This window comes from Pieris napi, chromosome 17, assembly GCF_905475465.1.
Source record: "Pieris napi chromosome 17, ilPieNapi1.2, whole genome shotgun sequence".
Taxonomy (NCBI): Eukaryota; Metazoa; Arthropoda; class Insecta; order Lepidoptera; family Pieridae; genus Pieris; species Pieris napi.
The window spans coordinates 6,559,282-6,575,614 of NC_062250.1; the positions used below are offsets into that span (position 1 = coordinate 6,559,282).

The 16,333-nt window shown below is 31.9% G+C and overlaps 1 protein-coding gene across 1 annotated transcript; it reads right to left on the bottom strand.

The window, feature by feature from the left end:
- Positions 1 to 5,622: 5,622 nt before the first annotated feature.
- LOC125057949 (sodium channel protein Nach-like) lies at positions 5,623 to 15,177 on the bottom strand. Its single transcript, XM_047661912.1, has 11 exons — positions 15,119 to 15,177; positions 14,560 to 14,725; positions 13,259 to 13,453; positions 11,827 to 12,030; positions 10,851 to 10,983; positions 9,782 to 9,886; positions 9,089 to 9,287; positions 7,910 to 7,963; positions 7,572 to 7,650; positions 6,113 to 6,228; positions 5,623 to 5,731 (listed from the first exon to the last, which is right to left on the bottom strand). The coding sequence occupies exons 2-11, from the start codon at positions 14,688 to 14,690 to the stop codon at positions 5,643 to 5,645; spliced, it is 1,305 nt and encodes a 434-aa protein (XP_047517868.1). The 5' UTR covers positions 14,691 to 14,725; positions 15,119 to 15,177; the 3' UTR covers positions 5,623 to 5,642.
- Between the last annotated feature and the right edge of the window lie 1,156 nt (positions 15,178 to 16,333).

Below are 16,333 nucleotides of genomic sequence, written 5' to 3' on the forward strand. Positions count from 1 at the left end.
AAATAACAGTTTTTCCCCACTTGATTACCTTCAAACATGTTTAAATGCTAAGCCTAAGTAAATAATTCAGTAGTTAAATAGCACTAACTTTTAAGAGTTTTGCAAAAACACTTCGGCCGCGTTTTATGTGATTGATTTACAGCTAAATATTTAGTGGGTTGTTCAAACATTTTCTTTTTTTGTATTTAAAAGAAATACCGCAAATAAATCTTTGTTTGTGGAAAGATGTTGTGTTGTCCAACCTAAAATGAGGATACTCGACTAATAAGAATATAAATCATAATTTTTCCAAAATTCCAAATTTATTATAAGGTTATTTGAATATCATTCCAATGCTTTTTAATAAAAAATACTTTATATAAAAGAAGAGCTTTGACCCACTTGAAACAGATGAAAATAATTGAAAAACTACTCGGGAGCATTATGACAAACCATCAATGATACAACAATGATAAGTACTAAATTGCTGTTTGGTATCTGAGATGGAAAATCTAAATACACAACATTTTAAAAGCTTCACAGGAATCGACCAACATAAAAAGAAAGGATAAGCCAATTATTTATTTTACCTTAGCAATGTTTGGTCGATTTCTGAACATGATTTAAATATCTGCAAAAATATTTCGGTATATATTTAGTCGCTCAAACGGTGAATGAAAACATCGTGAGGACACCCGCTTGTCATAGACCCAAAAAGTCGACGGCGGCACGTCTTTGCTTATTGACAGATGATCATGAAACAGATACAGAAATCTGAGGCCCAGACCTAAAAAGGTTGTAGCGCCACTGGCTAGTTTTTATTTATATGTTTACGAACAGGATTTTGATAGTAAACTAAAGGATATGGTTTGAAGTCATTTAATCCATAAGCAGATAAACTTCTGCGTCTATCTCTTTGTTATTTTAAGGCAAGCTATCATAAGTCAGCTGTTGAGGCCATCTCATCATGACCTTTACCTTACAATCCGAAACAATTATTGTTTTTCTAGAATGCGAATTTATCACAAAGCCTAGTTCCAGACAATATTTTATAAAAGTTATAGGATATATTAAACAGTTATTTTCAACCTATGGCAATACAATTATTTTATATGTGAATCGCACTAGCGCCCTCTTAAGTGCAAAACTCACGATAACGTTTCAATGGTTCATTATGACCCTCAACTCGCCCTACTTTCCTTCAGTGACGTACTTAATGAAAATCCTATATTTTTTGTACATATTTTATTACTATAGACGCTATTTACGACGTTACTTGCGGTGAATGATCGAGTATATAAAATATTGTAGAAACAACTCTTAGAACAGTGCGTGAAATCATTTAATTTCTGTATACCTTGAGCAACGATATCGTACTGTTCGAATAGAATTCGTCTTGTCAACTTTACAAATTGTATGGAAAATGCATCCGTTCGAGCCATCGTATTGACAGATACGTATACTCTATGAACCTATGGTATAGTTCGTTCTATCAAGATAATGTTCGTGTATTGGTTTTCTGTAGATCACAGAAACTGTAAGTACTGGAAATTTTTCTTTTATAAACGCTCAAATTAAAACATATACTATTTACTCCACGCCTAATTTTGTTTCTTCTGACGTAAAAACCATCTCTTCTTTTGGCAATATTTGAGCTTGAAGCAGGTTATGACCGGTGATTGACACTGTAGCATGCAGACACAGCCGCTTGAGCAGTTCGGTAAAATGGTGGGACAGTAAGTTGGTGGGGCAGCGTAGTTACAAGGTGGGCTGCATTCTGCTTTGTCGCAGGTCATATCTAAAAGTATATAGATTTGGACATTTAACAAGTATTACACTACAATACACGTAAAGTTTTTTTTTTTTAATGGTTCTGTGCTTGTCTTTTAGAAATTCGACCGTGTCCTTCATCATGTACGGTTTAAGCACTCGCCCGGTACCGCACAACCCTCCCAAAGGCCGAGAACAAATTTAAATTAAATTAAAACTTGCCCTCGAACCGGGAATCGAACCCGGTACCTCTCACCTAGCTGGCACTTAATAAGACCGCTAGGCTATGAGGCCCCCTCACGTAAAGTTTGTAACTTCTCTTAGTTGTTTTCTTTTTTTTATTTTTAATCTTAATTTTATGTATTATTAGAATTGTCACATAATTAGAATTTTCATTATCTTGTTGTTTACAATTTAATTAAATAAATAATCTGTGTATAATTTAAGAAAACGATCTGTTCCAATATTTGGCCTAGCGGCCCTTCTATTAGTTTCCATAAATTTGACAAGTAACCAACCATAAAGTCTGTCTAAAATATTTGAATGAACAAATGTTTTTTTCCAACACATATCTTACGCTAAGTTTTAATACTTAATAAGCTTCAACATGGAACAATATATAAAATCTATTTTCTACCATAAGAGAAAAGTAACTATGTATAGATTTTAAACGGAAAATTAAAGAAAGGCTGTGGGCATATTTGGAACTGGAAGCACAACTTGCATTATTTGAACGAAATTGTGGTTTTTTATTTGATTAATAAAATTGCTTGGAGCCTTATAAAACTGAAATTGTATTAAGTAATAGGAATACATCACGATACTGACAAGGCCACCAATGAACATTAAAACGAGTATTTTTTGGATTTTCACAAAGTCCTTTTTCCAGAGTTGTCCAATTATAAAAGATTATAGTACTTAAACAAAAATTTTATATACTTACTCAAGTCATGCATTGAATCTTTACTCCAGCCAGGCCAGTTTTGCTGGTAAGTAATGGTGTATAGTGAAATTGTTAGTATTATAAAACTGAGTAATTTCGCCATTATTTCAAAAGCATTATTATTTTCGATGTCATTGTCATTTCTCTATCATAAACATTAACCACAGAGTCGAGCAGGTATTATTTGCGGTTTTCATACTAGCTTTAGCCTCTCACAATAAAATTAATACAAAAAGATATCTATTTAACAAATATTAGTGAAAAGCGTGTTTCTTACATGTGAATTAATAACATAATGAACAACCTTCACAACATGAAAGTATCTGCTTTCAAGAAATTTGTAGTGATATTAAGTGACCGGTAGTCTCTTCCCCTAATTGTTCCCTTTTTTTAAATACACAATCAATTATAATAGGCTTTCATCTAAACCACTTATTTATTTCTCTCCTAACATCCCCGAAACAATTTGGCAAATAAATAAAATGATACTTTACGAAGTGGTATGAATAGAAAAATCTACGGCTATATAAATATATATATCATACTCAGAGTCGTTGTTCAGAGTTATTTAATCTTATAAGTTCCAAATAGATAGGCTTTCCAGCATTAACTACTTATTAACACTTGCATTACTTATTTTTGTATTAGTAAGTAATTAAATATGTAGTATGTCAATGGAGCGTTCTATACTTCGGTTTAAAAACAAAGAGAAAAGTAGAAATACGAAATAGTAATACGAAAACTTAAAAAAAATAACAGACGTGAATTACGTTTGGTGGCGGCTTTTGTATGGAGATGTTTAAATCAAACTCTTTGTTTGAAGTTGGGTAACAATTTATTTTAATGGTTTAAAACATGAGCTTATAACTAACACACAATTAAGGGTAGAAGGGTTACGACGCTCACAAAAACAAACTTGGCTTATCTAAAGCGGGCCATAGACGGACCGCATGTTGCAGCCGATACCGACTGCTCTAAGCGGTCGCCGCACGGCGCTCTGCAGTTTCCATACTAAATTCATATTCGCAATACACGGACCGCTCGAGCAGTTCCTGAGCAAACCGCATATGGCAGTCGGTCTGGACTGCAATATGCGGTCTGTCTATGGCCCGCTTAAGGGTTCATAAATCTAAATCACACTATGTTTTTGGACATTACCGGAAACGAGAATGGTAAAATACAATTTATAAGAGTGGTAAAAACTAAATTACTCAATATTGCCTTCAAGTGTACGATGATTGTTTACATTTGGTTTACGCTTCTAATTATTACCTAAAATATTTATATGTAACTTAACTAAAGTTATGCCCGCGTTTGTAATGACAGATAGGTCAAAAATGGGAGGACGCCACAGAAGCCTGCAAAGATGAAATAAAAGTGATAGCGGGGAAAAATAGTAGCGAAGATAAGAGACAACTGGAAAAATTTGGAGGTGGCCTAGATATTGATATCGTGTACTAATATTAAATACAATCTAATATATAAAATTCTCGTGTCGCGGTGTTTGTAGTTAAACTCCTCCGAAACGGCTCGACCGATTTTCATGAAATTTTTCTTTATTAAAATTTAATAATTTTTTTAATATAAAATTTTTTTTTATATAAACAAAATTATTCTTTATTTTTTTATGATACAGCATTAAAAAAATACATACAACCCCTAATTTTACCCTTCTACGATCAACCCCTATTTTTTAATGTAAATGATATACATGGCAAAACCACGTTTGCCCGGTCAGCTAGTAATAACATAACATTAATGTAATCCTTATTATTATAGTACACGAATATAGGCTATTTATATTTTTTATTTTATTTATAAATAATACTATAATAGTCGCGATCATATGGTCGAAGTGTACGGTAAGTCTATAATATTAGGTAAGCCCAAGCGTACTTGTTTAGTACTACTCTAAGGAAAGCAGTTAATAATGCATGGCAATGCTCAACTCTAACAATAATTCAAAGACGTTGAGAGCTTCTCATTGTTACAAGTACTGAAATATCTCGAGGGGATATAAATAAAGCTGGAGAGAAGTGAATGTATCTTTTGAAAACGCAGTTTCGGCAAACCGTTTCTCGATTTCAGCGCTCTTAAATCAAATAGATGCAAATGTTTTTGAAGTTTTATTATAACACTCATTCGAGTGATAGATAGTCGTCTGTTTGACAACCGATCATGATACCTCGGGATTGAATCCCAGGACCAGAAATATAAAAAAAAGGTAATTTACTATTGTTTCCTTTGAAGGGAGACTACTACTAGGCCAGGCAAAAGCTAAATTACTATTTAAGTAGCCTGATAGACAGTACCGGTGAACCCCAATCGTTACCAGTTAGCATCATAAGACGGTGAGATAAAGGTGCAAGCATTAAGAGTACTCTGATAGAGGGACCAATTATTTTAAATATTTTAGTTTCACAGTAATTATTCGATGTATGTACGAGCTGTTCGCGCTAAATCGATGTCAGTTAAAGAAGGATGACAATTATCGATTTTGACACACGAACCGGAGATGGTAGGTGGTGTACCGAACCAGCGCATATTATGTTATCGAGGGAAGGAAGCATCCTGGATATAGCTCCGGATACAGAGGCCCACACACCAGCTATACAACTTTAAGATTCTCTAGTTCGACATTTGATAATTGTTTAAGGTACGTTTTAATACCTATTATAGGAAGTTGAAATAACGTGTAGAGTGTAGACCTTGATGTCTTCCTTTTAGAAAATACTCTTGGTATCAGAAAATATGTAACTTTATTTTGAATGATTTCAGTATTTTATTTATTTGCTTCAGGGCAACGGATACTATGATAAATTAAGACGCGTTGCAATTCGCTGTCCTTTATTATTAATAGAATGATATAATTGTATTCTGTTGCAAAAATAAAATACTAGAATACAAACAGCATTTTAATAATTAACATAACTATACGTATAATATGAGATTACCGCCGTATACAAAATAAGTATACAAATTCAATTAGACTGAGAAGTGAAGCACCGAAAAATACACCCCCAACGCCGCCGATGTCCACTAAAAAGAAATATTTATGTAAGTATACGTTGCATAATAGAACAAATATATAAGCAATTGGGAAGACTATGAACAAACACAAATAGATATTGTCGTCTTAACAGAGACTATAACGATAGGTAATTATTTTAATCAATTTGAATGTACCTACCATTCTTTGAAAATAAACGTTTTTTCAGAGTTATTATTAAAAATAATATAATAAGTAGGATTCTAGGATAGTTAGTAAATAAGAACAGATTCTTGTGTTCGTTAAAGAAAACGCCTGAATTTTGCAATGCAATACAAATAATTGTGACAGATAATTAACTAGTGATAATTTTGAGTACTATTGTGACTAGTTAATTTGTTTTGTTAATAGAACATTTCTTAAATACATACCAACGAGTCCAAGACTGTCTCGTATAGCGAATCGTCTGACTCTCATAGTGGGAAGCTGACCAAATCTAACAACACTACGAGACGAACGCACAACATTCTCTGCTTTACTGGAACGACTAAAAGTGTAAACAATTATTATTATTTATTTAATCAGTTCTTTTGAATGTTTGAAATGGTACAAAAATTAAAATACTATATCATTTAAGAAGTAAAATACATAGCTCTGCCATCATTCAGAAGGTATAGCCTCATCAGCAAGCTCAGAAGATAACTTTAATAGCGATTCCAATACTTCCAATTAGATATGGCTGTATCTTGCATTATCACTCTTATTATTGAACACTAATGAATTCATCTAACGATAACGATAAACAAAGACTAAATATTTAATATCGAAGCTATTGAAGTAACGTGGTAAGCTTGCTGTTTCGTAATAAAATAAACTAATGATTTTTTGAAAATTTTGTTTAACCTACCCTCATTTTCGTCACGTAACCGCCTACGTGACCGGACCGCTGACATATCCAATTAGTCTTAGGTACACAACATTTAATTAAACTTAAAATATTTATTTGCACAATGTGTTTTTACATTTAGTTGAGCTTTTAAATGTAAGTGTGAATGTTTGTCTACAATTGTCTCGGAAACTTAATATCAGATATGATTTGATTTAAGGCAGATTCCAAATTAGGGAACAGTCCAAGTTTCATCAATGGTTGAGTAATTTTGGTAGCAGGCATTTCTAAACATGTAGGTATAATAAATAAATAATGTTGTAATAAGAAGGTAGCTTTATTGATGTTATGTATCTAAATTTTTTTCAAATATCCAGGTTTTTTTCCTTTAAGTTAAAGTTTCCCGCGTGAATGAACTTATTTGAAATAGACCCCGGTTTTCTCGAGAAACTTGCTAAGATAACGAAACTTGAGAAAATTCAATTTTCCCAACGTTAACTAAATTTTTCCTTTAAGTTCTCTGTTTATCTCATTGAATGGAAACAGTTGAATTGTTTCCGATCGTGATTGTTTCAAACTGTTTTACTAGCCCAAATGTTCAATATTTTTATTTTTTAAAAATAAAAGTTACCAAAGTTTTAAACTTTGGTAACTTTTATGTTTACCATAATTGTCATATAGTTTAGAAAAATTAGCTTGTAACATAATATATTGTAGATATAGCATGATGTGGTTAACATAATTCAATAAAATGATTTTACATATATATATTGTAATGTATATAATAGCTTAATAGGGTATGGGGGTATCATTTTTACCTTATAAAACCCCTGCATGATATTATTCGCTTTTTTTATGTTTTGAGCATTGTTCCTCTATAAAAATGTAGGTTATAAAAAACAAGTGGATAATTATGTAGGTCTTATGTTAAATCTTTCTACATATAAAATAGTTTTCCATACAGATAATACAAAGTTTTTTTATAGACGTTAAAAAAAGTTTACTTGTAAAATACGTGCGTCACTTTGTATGATGTCTCATCACATCCCATGGGACAACTACAGTTGAACTTTCCAATTTCATCTGAAACCAACGTCATTTATAAAGAAATGTTTATTTATTCTTTACAAATAACTAGAACATTAAAATACTCTTTAAAAAAATATGACAATGTATGAAAATGTTTGAATGACGAATAAATGTCATTATGACAATGATCTGTCTCAACTTGACATTTGACATCTGACACTGAATGTAACCAATAAATTTTATATCCACTATACTATTCTACTATCTCTTATTTCCAATTATGCTATTGTTTTTCCTAAATGCACGACCAAACCTTTTTTATTACTTAAGCAGGCCAATCCTTTAACATCGCAGGCAGGTAAGTTAACTGAAATAAAAAGTGCATTTAAAGTTAAACTGTATCAAAAATTATCTCCAATCATACGCGTTCATTGAACTGGATTTTTAAAACTAGAACCAATCGAAGTGGAAAGAATTGACATGACATACTTTTAATAAAAATAGTGGGCATAACTGTGTCGTATAAAATTAAATCTCATGGTTTACCAAACAGGGTTAATAATAAAGCCTGACATCACTATTAAATGTTTGGTCCTTAAATATATATAGGAGACAAAACATTTTTAACTTATTTATATCTATATCGTTTAATAAACTATTGTATATATGTTTAAAGGCGTCTTTTAACAAGATATAGGTCGTCCTACGTCGAAATGATTCCGTTCTCTATTTGGATATAACCAACACCTACCTTGAGACCTGGGTTCGATGCCTGAAAAAATCATATTTCACGTGAAAATAAAAGCTCACAATGTGCTCATAATATACAGGAATATTGTATACCACTGGGGAATTACCTAATAGTTTTATAAATGCGAAAGTAATTTTGAATTATTTATACTCTTTTGCTTTCTAACTTTGATTTTGTTCCCTTTGGAGTATTGGGCTGTGAGGTTCAAATGCTCAGGCGCTAATTAAATATTTAAGTAGGCGCCTGGTAGATAGTACCGGCGACCCCAGAGCTGATGCTTTCCTGGCTCAACGAATAAGTATTGCAATACAACCAGGAAAAGCTACCAGCATGAAAGGTACACAGCCACAGGGACCAAACTTTTTAAATTTGTTGAAATTTTCTATTTATCAATTTTTAATTATTGAAGTTATACTTCTTTTGGCGCGTTAGGGAATAATGATAAGAGTAAATTTATCCGATGCGCGCGCACACCGTCACAAAAAACCGACACCCTGAAGTTAGCTATAGAATTAGCGTTTTTTCTTCAAACGTAGAATAAAATTTTTGAAAAGATTTTTATCTTGTTACGCCAAGAAGTCTAACTTCTAACGCGTGTATATAAGTACACTTACGTTTTTTATTACTAAGTAGGTTAAGAATATGGTAAATACTGTATATTTGTGTGTTGGAAATAAATACCTATATTTAATCGCTTTACTATTTTTTTAAATTGCATCCGTATTATAAATATAACCTTACCCAGATTTGATAGAAAGTGATGAGTACAATTACAATGATTGTACTGAGTGTGGGCCTTACAGTAAAGCTTACATGCACTATATGTATAGAGTTTAAAAGGCCAGCTTTTGACATATAAAGGCTTTTCGTTCTTGAACAAACAACTGCGCAATTTTGTTGATACGGATCTAACAGATGCGTCGTTTACAGTCTGTTCTACCTGTGAAAAAGTTTTACTGTATTTGAGATATTATCAGACATTATAAACTTGCTTTAATGTGTATCCGTAGGTCTTGGATGTATTTTAAAAGTATGTAGCGCCTTCGTAAAATCTTCGTACAATGTTTTGTTTCGCGTTGAAGGTATATAATATCAAACTCATAGAAGAACTAGTAAAGTGCTCCACAGGGTAATGAACCATACAGTACTCGATAACACTAAAGAAAAGTTGACTTCAGTTGATATAAATTATAAACTAATTAAAATAACTCTAATTACGCTTAAAAATATACGCTTAAGCGTGAATACTACAATAGAATTGTTTTTAATTTCATTTATTTATGTTTAGGGTTATTAATAGATTGTTTAAAATCAAGTTAGATGATATTTTACATCTTCAAATATTATGTTACTTCACTTATTATCCATCGACAGCAAAATTAAGCCAACATTTTAGTGAAGACAGAATTATTGTAGAGATTTAAAAATTCTTACTTTCAATATTGCTTCTAGATTCGCGAGTAGAGGCAAAATGCTTGTCCGTCCTAAAATATTTTCCATATCAACGGATATATATTCATCGGACGCGTGTATTCGTATCTGTAAATTATAAAACAATTGTGATTTTATCTACTAATAGCTGGTGTCTTTGTAAAGCATAATGCGAATAAATTTATGAATAATTAATTTGATTTAATAATTTAATTTAATTTTTAAAAAAATTAATAGAATTAAACATAATAATTTGTAAAAGTTTAGCCTAGTGTAGGTATCCTTCAAAATTCACAATTTTAAAATTATAATACATAGTAATATAAATAGTAATTATGTAGTAATAATAATAATTAAAGATAATTAATTATACGTTACGTATTAATTAAACGAATTAAGACCTCCTTTGATAATCGTTATTTCTGTTCTAAGATTATCTATGGATATGCGAATATCTATGGCATATGGCTTGCCGGCATTCGTAAATACGTTTTGGCGGGAACGGGAATGACGAGGCGTTCGCGTTAGTGAAAGCTTTATGAGTATTTAAGGATTTGGATATATTTTAAGTTTGGGTGCACAACATTCCCGTAAGTAAATATTATAAATAAATACATAACGAAAACAAATATGATATTGAAAGTAAATTAGCAACAGATGTTTGTTAAAATTTTATCGTTCCATGGGTATTGTGCGAGCCAAGGCTGTACATTTTGCTCACTCAGGCTTTCTTAGTTTTATAATCTAGTCTAATCAACAAGTTCAAAAACGTGGCTCATTCGATTCGGAATCACCGCTAGAATGGTTTTTTGTAAATTCGTTCGTAAGCATTCGTTTTATAGCAATTAGCATTTAAATATTTTGTGTTCATTAAATCGATGTACGCGAGTGATTAAAAAATATAAGATCCTCTATTATTAAAATCGCGCCGATGACCCAGGAACCGTACAGGTACCACGTGTTAGTTTTTCTGTTTATATTGAATATTATAAATTATCTTAATAATTCGCGGGTATATGACAGTACTTCTATGCTATATGTACTTAATATATGCAATACGTTTAAATCTTACCATACTAGCATCAACAGTGGTAAAAATCAAACTTGGTGTTCCAGTTTCCTTATTAGCTGCCAGTGCAGTGTTCTCATTCAGTACAGAATTAAAGCTGAAACACTCTCCGTATTCCGTTTCAACCGGTTGAAATCTACAAAGTAAATTAAATTAATTAAATAGGAGACAAGGACTCTTCCGCTTGCAAATTTAAATTTACCGCTGCGTTATTTTTTCCTGGTTTTTTATTGTATACATTAAAAGGGGTTTCTTATTTGAGATGTGATTCGATTGCTATACTATATTTATTATTTATATTTCGATTTTGTTTGCTTTGGAGTAGAGACTCTTGGGCCGTGAGGTTCAAGTGCACATTTAAGTTGGCGCCTGGTGGATAGGACCGGTGACCCCAGAGCTGGTGCTTTCCTCGCTCAACGAATAAGTATCGCAATACAGCGAAGAAATGCTGCCAGCGTTAAAGGTATACTGCCACAGGGACCAAACTTTTTACAATTTTTTTTAATTTTATCTTTATAAATCTTTAATTTTTAGACAATTATTAGTTCATTTTTTTATCCTTTAAAAGTAATTGTTTGTTTAACAACGGTGTTAAGATAATAATTCATTAGTCTGATTAAGTATTTATAAATGACCTTTTATCCCTTCTAACAGTGTTTCTTCTTTGAAAACCTCACTCATGAGAGCCCTCACTTAATAAAGCGATTGAACTATCTAACTTAAGTTAGATTAGCCAGAGTCAAACTTAAGCAATTTCGTTGAATTGTCTTTGGACGTCTTAACGCGTAAGCTTAAACAGTAAACAGATATGCATTTGTTGTGAATAAAACTGGTACTTTATAGAAATATGGCTTTGTTCAGACATTGTTAGCACAATTAATAAATAGCAATTCGTAAAATGTTCTTAATGAATAAGACAATGCCCGAAAAAGGTTTTATATTACTCATAACCTTTTTAATATAATACTTAATATTTCACCTGTCACAACACGGAAAATATTGGTTATCCCACCAACAGTCTGAAAGCAGGTTGGAACAATTCAGTCTAATCCTCTTAATATCTTGTACAAATCCCTCAACACACGTCTTATTCATATCGCATTTTGTACACGTTCGACAGTACTTCATATTCCAAAATGTTACTTCCTTGAAAAATGTTGACAGGGAAATCGGGAGGTCGTTTCTGTAAATGGTTTTGCAACATTAGGTTATAAATAGGAAAGATTTGTATGTATGTTTGTAACAAATTGGCTCAAAAAGTACTGGACCGATTTAAAAAATTCTTTCTCCATTTGAATGCTATATTATCACTGATTAATATTGGCTATTTTAATTGCAAGAAAAAAAATAAGGATCCCTACTAAAACTACAATAATGTTATCCAAGGTGTAAATTAAAAAATGCCTATAAAATATCTTTCATCGCATGCGCTGCGAAAACGATTGATGATAATGAGATGGGATGAAAATGAGCAAACATATCAATATAAGGGCCGCTAGTTAGGTTATAATTTAAAGGAGTATTATTAATTGTAATTTATATTTTTTTAAAAGCCATGCCGTTTTTGTCACAACAAAAAGTTTTGTCCAAACAAATAGGGGAATAGAAATTCCTAAGTAATAATAGATTAGTATTTAGTTTAGCTTGAGGGAGCACGTATAAAGGAACATATATTAAATACTACTCGTATTCGTGGATTATATAAAGTATGAGGAGGAGGATTCTATAGAAATTCTATGACTCGTAGCAATTATTCAAATTTCGAATGTTGAATCCGGATGAATTGTACCTATTGTGATTTGGAGCTCATATACTACGCGGTAGAGGCCGCAAATATAGTTTGTATTGAATTCAAATTAAGAATTATTTGTCGTTTTATATTGTTTAAAAGGTTGTACAGCACAATACCTAACTTAGTTAGTAATTAGTAATTAGCTTACGTCAGGGACTTACTGAAAACTGAAACTTTTAACTAGTGAGTGAGATTGCTTCTACAGCTGAATACAATGTATAATAATAAAGACATACAACGTAGGTAGTTGTTATTCTCTTTCGCAGAACCGTCTTAGCTTCTAACACGTCCTATTCCTAGGATATGTTATAAATGTTGCCTTAGAATTGACCCCTTCCACCGTTCTTACTCACAGTTTCGCAGAGCTATGATTAAAATTTTTGAAATAAATTATCATTTATATCTCTCCCTTTTTAAGTCACATATTTATAGTTTGTAAGAACGTTGTTAGTTAGCAATAGTTATTAAGTATTAGGCGTGCTGTGTTTGCCATGTAGAGTGTATTTTTTATAGTTATTTTTGTGTGTACCTAGAAGTAAGCTATTATTGTAATACCCATTGGCAAACCTTTTTTAAATAAATAAGTAAATTAACCTAACAAAAAACTCGATAGACTAACCTCTTTAAATACGTCATTATTCGATTTGTATCAATCTGTTCGCATACCGTAACAGCGGGGTATGGTGTATCCCAATCCAAGTAATTTGTGTCTACAGAATATGACATTACATCGGAACTTAGCAAACGTAATGATGATCTAAGGACAGACCAAGCACCAAAGCAACACGCCGATAGGATTGTAAGCCAAAAAATTCTGAAATGAAAGTAGAATCGATTTAATTAAGTTTTTATTCATGTAATTGGCATTAGACCATTTCTTTTATAAACACTATACAGGTTGGCCAAAAAGTCGTGGATCAAACGCAAATAGGGGATAGATGAGGTCATCAGCTGCAAAAAATTGTTCTACGTTAGGTCTCTAAGCTCAACCCCTGCAGAGTTATAATTTATTTTGCGTTTTATAAAAAAAATTACTTTTTTTTACTAATTCTTATTGAAATTCGAAAAAATCTACATTCTGTATCTTTTTCATAATACCCACTACATTGGCACTGATGAGTTCTTGCGTTAGACATACTATTTATAGTTGTTTATTGAGTGTATTGAAGATAATATTAAGTTACACGATATAAAATTATTTTCAAATCATAACTTGTTTACTTCGGCCCCCACTGTGAAAAAAAAATACTCTACCGAAAAGTGACCCTGTATTATAAGTTTTGGCGCAATTAATAGGGATTCTGAAAAGATATTACACATGGCCATGAGTCGTTCTAATATCGTTCTAGGAAGAATTACAAACAACGATTGTGAAATAATTTCATGGGTTTCATGGGGCTCATGCTCTTCCATATTCTGCGGTTGCGCGTTGGTGTGTTAAGTTCAAGTGTGAAAGAACTTCCATTACCGAGGACCCCGCACGGGACGCCCTGAGTGGTTGAACAAATTATTATAAAAAATTTCAATATTGTCTTGGCTGATCGCCGTGTTACTGTTTGTTTTATAGCAGAAGACATTTCTATATAAAAACATTTTTTGTTCTACAAAAAATTTCATAGAGTAGTTTGTTTGATAGGTGCTATTCAAGAAGCAGGCTTCGAATTGATGGAACATCCTTCATATTCACCGGACCCAACTCCGTGATTTCTTCCGCGGTTTATGGAATATCTTAGAGGCGGTACTCGATTTTCAAGGGAAGAAGATTTTTCAAAAAAGGTCGTCGAAAAACAAAAAACATTTGTTGAGAGATTTATCTCTATAATTATCACTTTTAATTGAACATCCCTAGAGTGATTTAGAATAAGTATTTTAAAGGGGTAGACTATTGCATTTCTAAAATAATTTTTTTTTTTATCGTACCTTTTAGGCCAAGATATTTTTGATGAGGAACAAATGTGTTTAATGCCGTGCAAATTGCTCATATCACACACATGTTGTAGCCTTTGTTTCAGTTTATACACAAGTATATCACTTATCGTTGGCCGAAACATACTTTAAGACATACGTTCTAGGACTGATTATACACCTAAAAAAATATTAAAGACGTTTGTTCTATTTATTTAAGTTGAAGGTAGGTTATATAGGTTTTGTTAGAACATGATTGTTCCCAGGAAAAGAAATTCATATTATAAATTGAATGGAGTAATTATAGTAATTTAGTTTTGAAAACAAAGGAAAAGCTTTTCTTCACCTTCATTAGTTAATTAATACTTTAAACTTCAATTAATACGTTAATTAATACATGCCTTTTTTTCTTATGTATCGTTTAGTGAAACTACATTACAGTAATTATATTGGTGCTCTTCAATTTATGGGTGTGTGTGCACTTATTACTCATTGTTACTTTATTTTCGTAAACAAAAGCTCGGCAAAACCTGTCCTGTTTTATATCGAAAACTCAATTCACACGTCAACTTACCTTACGCCCGTCGTTTTTGTGATAATTTTTTTGCTTTATTTACCTAGAATACGTTTGAGATTTGTTACTTTTAGAGATTTTTAAAATTAAATATCGAGATAAATATCATTTATTTTCTTGATCACCTTCGATTTAGACCAAAAGTTTTGACAATAATTATAAATAACTCAACTTTTCTAATTATTATGACATTATGATATTTAATATGACATTTGCATGCTTATTTTTATATGGTTGATATTTTTTCTAATTAATCAATCTAAGTAGATGGGAATTGGCGCGCTATGTATTTTCACTATAAATAGTAGTACGCAGACTAAAAACACTTTGTATTTTACTCATGATGAAATTATTAAGATTGTATCGTATGAGAATTGTATTTACACAGTTACTGCATTATCTATAGCGTGACGAAGTTCACTATGCAATTTAACATTTTGTAATTACGTAGCTCGTTAACTGTTTGTTATTATGATATGATTTAATATTAACATTATGTGTTATGTTATTTAATATTAACATTATGTGAGGGTATTATATTTTGAACCAGTTGAATGTTTCTTGGAAGGTGTGGAATCGCAACCCACACTGGGAGCTTGTTATTATAGTAATAAACGACCCTAATTACTAATAATAATAATTACAAATTGATAAACAGAAAATAAAAACAAATTTAATAAGTTTGGTCCCTGTGGCAGTGTACACAAAGCTGGCAGCATTTCCTCGCTGTATTGCGATAATTATTCATTGAGCGAGGAAAGTACCAGCTCTGAGTCACCGGTACTACCAAATCTAAAATCTTTTATTAGCGCCTGTGTACTTGAACCCTACTGTTCTAGAAACCTATTTATTTTTACTGAAATTTAAAAATAAAAAATTGTTTAAAGTTGATGATTTCATAAAGTTGTCGTTATTTGGCTAGAACTGTCGTTCTACTGTTATAGTAGCTCAAGTCAACCAAAGTGGAGAAATTCTGCCATGTTCGGGAGATAATTTAATTGGAGTTAACACCAAGTTGTACTCTTGTGCCTCATGTCCCATAAAAAACCCAATGACATCACATGGATTTTACACTGTATATTAATACTGTAAAACGCTTATTAATAAAAAAAACACCAATCAACATCTGAGGCCGAGACCGAGATCCCCAAAGGGTTATAGCGCCACGGCGCGGCGGTTAATTTTTAATCAATGTTTGTTTGACTGGATTTACAC

Bases quoted from the DNA above. Each gene is read 5' to 3' on its own strand.
- LOC125057949 (XM_047661912.1), bottom strand. From the start codon at position 14,690: ATGTTTCGGCCAACGATAAGTGATATACTTGTGTATAAACTGAAACAA. The intron at 9,288-9,781 runs GTAAGAATTTTT...ACTTTTTCACAG, and splicing joins ATCTAGAAGCAATATTGAAA to GTAGAACAGACTGTAAACGA. The intron at 5,732-6,112 runs GTATGTATTTAA...ATTTCTTTTTAG, and splicing joins AGACAGTCTTGGACTCGTTG to TGGACATCGGCGGCGTTGGG.